The following is a 7,892-nucleotide window of genomic DNA, read 5'->3' on the forward strand; positions in this document are numbered from 1 at the left end:
GGGGGGGTCAGTGCGATGCTGGAGGGAATCGGGGTCGGGGGCGCTGCCGAAGCGAAACCCGCAGGAAACCCGCCGGGCATCGCCCCCCACCCGCCGGCCCTGCCTCCTCCCCCCGCCCTCCTCCTCCTCCTCCTCCCGCCGGCCCTGGGCGGGGTTTGGCCCCGGCGCCGGGCGATGCTGGAGCCGGTGTGAGCGGCACCGGGGCTGCAGCCGGCGGCGGCCCCCCCTGGCCCCCACCCCGGGGGGGTGCCCGGGCCCCGGCCCAGCCATGCCCGCCGGCAGCAACGAGCCCGATGGGATCCTCAGTTACCAGGTGGGGGGCGGCGGGGGGGATGCCCGGTCCCCCCGGTGCGGCCGGAGGATGCTCCGTGGCTGCTTCACTGCGGCATTTCCGACCGGGGCGGGTGAAGGGGAGCGGGGGGGGCGGGGAGGGGAGGAATCTGCAAGGGGGGGCCCCAAGGGGCGTGCGGAGGGGGGTGAAGGGCATCGGCGAGGGGGGAGGGGAGAGGGGTCCGTGAATTGGGGTGCCGGGGGTATGGAAGGGGGAGTCCGGCCTCTGGAAGGGGGGGCAAGGCGGGGGGTGCAGAGAGGGGGCGAGAGGGGCTCAAGGTGGGCGCAGGAGGGAGGGGAAGAGGGGGGAAGGGCACCTGCGTGCTGTCTGTTGGGGGGGTCCCCACTGGGCCCCCGCCCGGCTCCTTCTCCGCATCTGGATGTGCCTCCCCTCCCTCCTGCCCCCCCCCGCCATCGGCCCTTTGGAGAGGGGACAAAGGCCACTGTCCCCGCCGAGCCCCACGCCACCCAGTCGGTGTCACCCAGTCGGTGTCACCCAGTCGGTGTCACCCAGCCGCAGCCCCGAGGTCCGGGGGGCTCCGGTGTTGTGCCCCCAGTCCGTGCCCGGGGGCGGGGGGGGGGGGGCAGGGGGCCGCTGGGTTGTTCCCCCCCCTTTTGGCGTCTCCTTGTCCCTTGCCCCCTCCCGCACTCACGGGACCGGCCGGAGGAGCCGCTCTGGGTGACCACGACAGGCGGCGAATTAATGAGAGGTTGGGAATAAATTAATCTGCCCGGAAATTACAGCAGGAAAGGAGTTTCTGTCCCCTCAGCACCGGTGAGCGTCGTGTCCTGGTGATGCTCGGCTGAGACCAGCGTGGCCCTCCCCAGCCCCATTTTGGGGGTCCCGAGACCTGTCCCCTCCCCCATTTCCAGCTGTGTCCAGTCCCGATCCCAGCTCAGCTCCTGGCCCAGGAGCCGGAGGGTCCCTGGGGGTGACGCGGTACGAGGGACCCCAGGGATGGGGATGGAGGGGGTGAGGGGGGGTGTCCCTGCTCTGCCACCTCAGCAGCCCCCAGGTACCCCCTGTTGCCCTCATCCCGTAAGAACGGTGGGTCAGTTATTAATTAATTATTAATTACACCTCGGGTGAGAAGAGTGACATCAATCCTCCCCACGCTGCTGGTGGCCGCTCCTGGTGTGTCCTGGGCTGGGGACCAAGAGGGCTCAAAGCTGGTCCTGAGCCTCTGCTTGGAGCTTTTCTTCATCCTCAATTACCCCAAATCTCCTCAGAGCAGGAGTTTTTATTTCCTAACCTGAGGAGTTGCAGGGAGTCAGGGAAACTGATGCAGAACCCCCCAAAATCCCTCTGGGGGACACAGAATCCCAACAAAATATGGAGAGGGGGACGGGATGCACTGAGCTCGTTACGTGGAGGGGGATTGAAATGGGCTTTCCTGCTTTGCTCCAGCCACTCCTGATTTCACTCCTAGTAGCAACAATTCCTTTCTGTCTCCCCAAAAAACAACTTCCAGGTGGCCAAATTGAGTTTTTTCTTAGAAAACAGAAAATTGAAACAACTCTGGCTGCTCTGAAACTCCAGAGTGAGCGATGCCAAGCTCGGCATCCCCTTTCCAGCCCAGTTTGGCTGATCTGGTGGTTCCCAGGCGGTTGGCAGTGAGGAGGATGGAGAGGGAAGGCTGGTACCCATCCAGGTATCCTGGGATAACTCGTGGTGTGGAGCCATCCCTCCTTCCCGCTCCATCCCATCCCCAACCCACGGGCCCACGGCCATAAAGTCCTGAAGTCCCCCCGAATTTCCTCTGGGGAACAACCCCTCCTGGGCCATCAGAGTGGCCTGACTGAGGCTCGGGGGCTTTGGAGTTTCCTTTGGTGGCACCTCTGTGTGGTTTTGGGGACGCTGCTGCATCCAGGGAAGGGTGATGGGATGTCGCAGCACCCATGGACCCACAGGTGCCCACCTGCCCGTCCTAAAGCTCCTGGAGCTCCAATCCTGATTAATAACCCAGCAGTGGGGCTCTGAGCTTGGATCCCGGCGGGATTTTCCCTGCTCAGCCCTCGGTGTCGCCTTCCCCGGCCGGGTCATTTTACACCCGGGTCACCTTTCCGGGCAGGTGACCTTTGAGTCCGGCGGCGCCAGGGAGGAAGCTCATTAAAGCAAACGAGTCTGGAGGATGGAGATGCCGGATTAGCTCAGCTCAGGAAGCCAGGCAGAGCTGGAGAGCGAGGAGAGGAAAAATGGGGCTTGTCCGGACTCTCCGTCCTGTGGCAGGACTGGCTCCGGCTGACGAGGATCCCCCAGGGGATGGGGCTCGTGCCAAAGAGAGACCTTCCTGGAATTCCCTGACTTTCTGCAGGAAGTTTGGATGGAAATCAGCCCTGCCCATGATGTCTCTTTTCCTGACAATTTGAACCTCACTTGTTCTTCGGGAAATTGGGTTTAAAATTCACCCAGAGGCTGATTGTCCTTCCCCTGGCAGGATGTGGCATTTACACCCCATTCCGCAGAGTTTTCCATGAAACAGAGCTGGGTTCTTCCCGTCTGCTGTGTTCTCCAAGTGGGCAGAGTTTTGGGGAGCGTGGCTGTAAATAATCCCCGGCTTGGCACCACGGATTCCGATTCCATCCCTTTTTATCTCTGGAGCTGAGGGGCACCAGGTGCCACCTTCTCCTGGGGGAATCCATCTGGAGGCTCACCCAAAACCTGGGACTGACGTGAGGATGGACGGGAATGGAATGTCCTGAGCGGGAAGGGACCCACGAGGTCACGGCAGTGACAAAGTGACCCTTTCTGGGAGAATCCCAGCGAGCACGGCCGGGGCTCTGCCGGGGCTGCACATCCCCCCGACAGAGGGAAAACTCCCCCAAATCCTGCTGGAGTTTCCCTGGAGTGCGGGAGGGGAGGGTTGGCAAAATGTTTTTCGGGAGAGAAGGAGACTGCCTGTGTCAGCCACGGGAGGTTTGAATGTGCCACTCCCAAATCCCTCCCTTTATTCCCACTGCCGTGGGTGTGGCCCAAATTCACCATTTTACCTAAATTCCCCTTTTTCATTGCGATTCATTGAGCCCTTTCACCCCGTGCCTTTTCCAAGGTTGGAGTTTAGTCCCTTCTGGCAGCTCCGGAGGGAGCAGGGTGCCAGGAAGGGCAGGAGGGTGGTGATGGATGTCACCGCAGCGAGGACGGAAAAGCCACTGGCGCAGGAAAATCTGGCTCCTGGGCAACGCGGGCAAGTCCGGGAGCGGGCGGGGAGGGAGCAACAGTCAACTCTGGAATCGGTCCTCAGGGACCAGCTGGTCATTCCCGACGGGAATGTTTGTTCCTCTTCCTCATCAAACTCCCCCGTGACTGGGACCTGAAGGTTTTCCACCCGTTGCTTAAAGCAGGAATTTGGGGGATTAAGAGCAGACTCCCTGTTAGTTTTCCCAGTGGAAATCATAATCCATTCTTTATTCTCCATTTTCTAATAACCTCGCGTTGGGACATCGTGATCAATACAAGGGCAGCGTTGGAAAGTTTCCTTACAAATCCCAGCTGTGGTTGCTCTGAACTGGCTCCCGGGGCACAGGGGAGCTCCTGCTCCTGGAATTCCATCCAGCGGCCCCACCAGCTCCCCCAGTTCCCTCAGGATTTTGCTCCTTTCCCACCTTCGGTTTCAGGAATCGAAATCTGGGTGTGATTTTTGTTGTTCGAATCATTTTCGGTCGCCGCGACGGCATCGACGCGAGGATGAACCTCACCCACTCAATCATCCCAAACCTTCCCTCTGAGCCTTCAGATGAGGAATGGTTGGGAAGCTGGTAGAAAACAGGGGTGGCTGGGTGTTGCAGGGGTTTTTCTTTGCACGGATGATGGGATTTTGGTTTTCTTGGATTGTCCAGGGGCACAAGGAAGGGCAAGGTGAGCAGTGGTGGCGTCTTTCCTTTAGTATTTGAGGCATAAAAGAATCATGGGATGGTTTGGGTTGGGAAACCATCGGACCTTCCCGCTCCAGCCCTCTGCCATGGACAGGGATAATTCCCACGAGCCCAGGTGGCTCAGAAATCTCAATTAAAAGATGGAAAATGCTGTTTTCCATGGAAAACTCGCACTGAGGGGAGCCCGAGCCTTGCTGGGCTGAAGAGTCACCTCTGCAGGACCTTGAGGGCTTCTGGAGGTCATTGGTGGCCACGTCCTGTGGCCAAGAGCCACCCAGGGAGTCCTGCAGGAACCACCCTGAGACCAAAAGTGGCTCTTTTCCCCCAGCTTGGAAATCCTGGTGTAGCTTTTCTTTTTCAAGAAAGGAGCCACAAAACCAAAGCAGGCAGTTGGGTATTTTTAGGTCTGAAATGCCCGAATTTGGGTCTGAAATCCCTCTCCCCCTGTAGTAACCCTTCCGGACTCCCAGCGCGTAAACATGGATGGGTTTATTTGGGAATGGGAAAAGAACCTCCCACAAGTGCTCGTTTTTTGGGCGGTGCCTGGAGGAGAAGCCGCATTCCTCAGGGAATGGTGGATGGACAGGGAGGGTGGAGGGAGCTCTGCACGCCCATGGCCAAAGTTTCCCTTCTTCTCCTCGTTAGAGACACGACGAGGAGGCCGTGATTGACCAGGGCAGGACGAGCAATGTGGTCAACATCCACTATGAGAAGGAGGAGCTGGAAGGTGAGATCCTGCTGGGATCCTGCTGGAGGGGCCACCAGACCCTGGCAAAAAGTCCCTGCAATGTCCCTTGCTCGGTGTCACATCAGGAGCAGCCAAACCTGTCGTGGTTCTTGATTAAACAACAAATTATTGATCTATGTTTTTAATGTGGTGGCTTTTAAAGCCCTCGTGGAGGCCCTGGTGTGAGTCGTGGCCATGGGGTTGGGTAATTCCCATCTGCTTTTCCCACAGCAGCTGCTCCTGGCTTGGGCAGGGCAGGAGAATCGTTTGGTGTGGTGCAGATTCCCTGTTTTCCTCCTGAAGTTCATCATCACGGGACTCCTTTGATCTTTCCTTGTCACCTTGTGCCATAAAAAGATTTCAAAACTATAATTATTGCATTATCTTCCCCTTAATGAGCAAATCCGAGGGGTGGTGGTGGTGTTGGTGGTGTTGTCCAGTCCAAGCTGGAATTTGAGAAGGGTTTTGGTGCTTTCAGGGCACATTTAGGTGACCCCAAACTGTCCCTTGGTGTGAAGCTTGAGTAAAACAGGCTTGGAAAAAAAAGGACAAGTCTGGGAAAGTCAGGGATCCACTGGAATTGACATTAAAGGAAGGTGGTGTGGGATTTTTGGGGTGTCCTGTGCAGGGCCTCGATGACCCTTGTGGGTCCCTTCCCACTGAGGAGCTTCCACGATTCCATGGTTACCTCCTGGGACGGCTGCAGCGACTGAGCCACCGCTCATTCCCGACCTCCCTGTTTTCCCAGGCCACCGGACCCTGTACGTGGGCGTGCGGATGCCGCTGGTGCGCCAGAGCCACCGGCACCACCGCGCCCACAGCCAGAAACACCGGAAACGGGAGCGGGAGAAGGACGCGGTCCCCACGGAGCAGGGATACCACTGTGAGTCCTGCCGGGGTGGCCACCACTGGCCTTCCCAGCCCGGTCCCTGTGGATGCTTGGCGTGGCTGTTTTACCAAAGAAAACTGGTTTTTTTAGCAAGACTCCCCTTTTCCCAAAGTTTTCTCCAGTTTTGGAGTTAAATCCATACTGGATTTAGGGATCGTGGTTTGAAACCGGAGGTGTGGGGAAGGAAAGCAGCTCATCCTCATGGAGGGGGGGCCGGAGGCTCTGTGAGAGCCCACAGAGAGCTGTGGGACAGGGGCCAGCCCTGCATTTATGGCTGCACTGGTCCCAGTGTGATGCCACCGGAATGTGGGCGTGGTGGGATGGATCCAGGCTCAGTAATGGGATGGGGAATCTCCTCCTGTCCCCAGACACCCCATCCCAGCGGGTCCAGTTCATCCTGGGCACGGAGGAGGACGAGCAGCACGTCCCCCATGACTTGTTCACGGAGCTGGATGAGATCTGCGTGAAGGAGGGAGAAGATGCCGAGTGGAAGGAGACGGCCAGGTAAATCCCTGGGATCTGGGAAGGGCAGGAAGCGGTGTCAGGAGTGGGGTAGGTTGGATACTGGGAAAAGGTTCTTCCCCCACTGGAACGGCTCCCCAGGGAATGGTCACAGCCCCAAGGCTGCCGGAGCTCCAGGGGCGTTTGGACAAAGCTCTCTGGAGCAGGGTGGGATTTTGGGGTGTCTGGGCAGGGCCAGGGATTGGACTCGATGATCCTTGTGGGTCCCTTCCCACTCAGGAGGTTCCATGGTTCTAGAAGTCAGGGAATGCTTGGACATTGGGATTTGGGGATTAGTTGGGATTTTGGGGGTTATCCTGGGCCAGAAGTTGGACTTGATGGTCCTTGTGTATCCCTTCCAATTCCAGAGTTTCCATGATTCCGTGATCCTCGTAGGTCCCTTTCATCTCTGGATATTCCATGATTCCAGAGGTCAGGGACAACGCTCTCAGTGGGATTGTTGGGGTGTCCTGCACAGGGCCAGGAGTTGCACTCTGTGATCCTTGTGGGTCCCTTCCAGCTGAGGCTGTTCCATGATTGCATGACCCCTGCTGCCGGCTGTGGCGCCAGAGGAGTCCCTGTTCTCTGGGATGTGGAACCTTCCCAGCTGCAGGAACTTCCTCCTGCTGCCCCTTGGTTTTATCCGAGGGGCTGGAGCCATTTTTCTCCGGCTGATCCCACCCCAAATCCGCAGGTGGCTGAAGTTCGAGGAGGACGTGGAGGATGGGGGCGAGCGCTGGAGCAAACCCTACGTGGCCACGCTGTCCCTGCACAGCCTCTTCGAGCTGCGCAGCTGCATCATCAACGGGACGGTGCTGCTGGACGTGCGTGCCACCAGCATCGAGGACATCGCGGGTACGGGGGAAATCCTGCCCAGGGATGGGCGTTTCCAGCTGTTCCCATGGGGTTTCTGGGATTCGAGTGGGGTTTGGGTGTGCAGCTCTTGCTGGCAGCGTGGGGTCCATTGGAAAGCGATTTTTGGGGTTAGAGAGTGACTGGAGAAAGTTCTGCAGCAGAAAGAGAACATTCTGCAGTAAAAAGGGAATGTTCTGCAGTAAAAGGGGAATGTTCTGAGGTAAAAGGGGAATGTTCTGAGGTACAAGGGGAATGTTCTGCACATTTTTGAGTGTTTCCGGGCCTGGCTCTTCGGCTCTCCCTGAGAGCTGACCTTCGTTCAATAATGATTCATTCCAAGCCATTTCCCCCCATTACACTGATTTCATTTGCCCTCCACACCCTGGAGTTCAGGGCTTTAAAGGCAGAGTGGCTCTGGCAGGGCCCGTTCGTGCTCTGACCTCGTGTCCCTGTCCCACCCAGACCTGATCCTGGCCCAGCAGGAGCCGTCCCCGGAGTTCGACGAGCGCACGCGGGCCAAGGTTCGGGAGGTGCTGCTGAAGAAGCACCACCACCAGAACGAGAGGAAAAGGAACAACCTCCTGCCCATCGTGCGCTCCTTCGCCGACGTCAGCAAGAAACAGGACCTGCACCTGCTCGAGAAGCCAGGTGAGGTCCTGCAGGGTTGGGGGCCAGGTGAGGTCCTGCAGGGTTGGGGGCCAGGTGAGGTCCTGCAGG

The 7,892-nt window shown here is 58.5% G+C and overlaps 1 protein-coding gene across 3 annotated transcripts in view; it reads left to right on the forward strand.

Annotated features, from left to right (window-relative positions):
• Nucleotides 1-150: 150 nt before the first annotated feature.
• The window catches only part of SLC4A8 (solute carrier family 4 member 8), a 16,512-nt gene continuing 8,770 nt past the window's right edge, over nt 151-7,892 (forward strand). For all 3 annotated transcript variants that reach the window (XM_042020601.1, XM_042020602.1, XM_042020603.1), the window contains exons 1-6: nt 151-313; nt 4,849-4,930; nt 5,679-5,813; nt 6,188-6,323; nt 7,015-7,175; nt 7,638-7,823. In XM_042020601.1, coding sequence (XP_041876535.1) covers nt 269-313; nt 4,849-4,930; nt 5,679-5,813; nt 6,188-6,323; nt 7,015-7,175; nt 7,638-7,823 — 745 coding nt within the window. In that variant the 5' untranslated portion in view covers nt 151-268. The remainder of the gene's footprint in view (nt 314-4,848; nt 4,931-5,678; nt 5,814-6,187; nt 6,324-7,014; nt 7,176-7,637; nt 7,824-7,892) is intronic.

The sequence above is a fragment of the Corvus kubaryi genome, unplaced genomic scaffold (genome assembly GCF_017639235.1).
Source record: "Corvus kubaryi isolate FWS band 111438036 unplaced genomic scaffold, C.kubaryi_AGA036_p1.0 37027, whole genome shotgun sequence".
Taxonomy (NCBI): domain Eukaryota; kingdom Metazoa; phylum Chordata; class Aves; order Passeriformes; family Corvidae; genus Corvus; species Corvus kubaryi.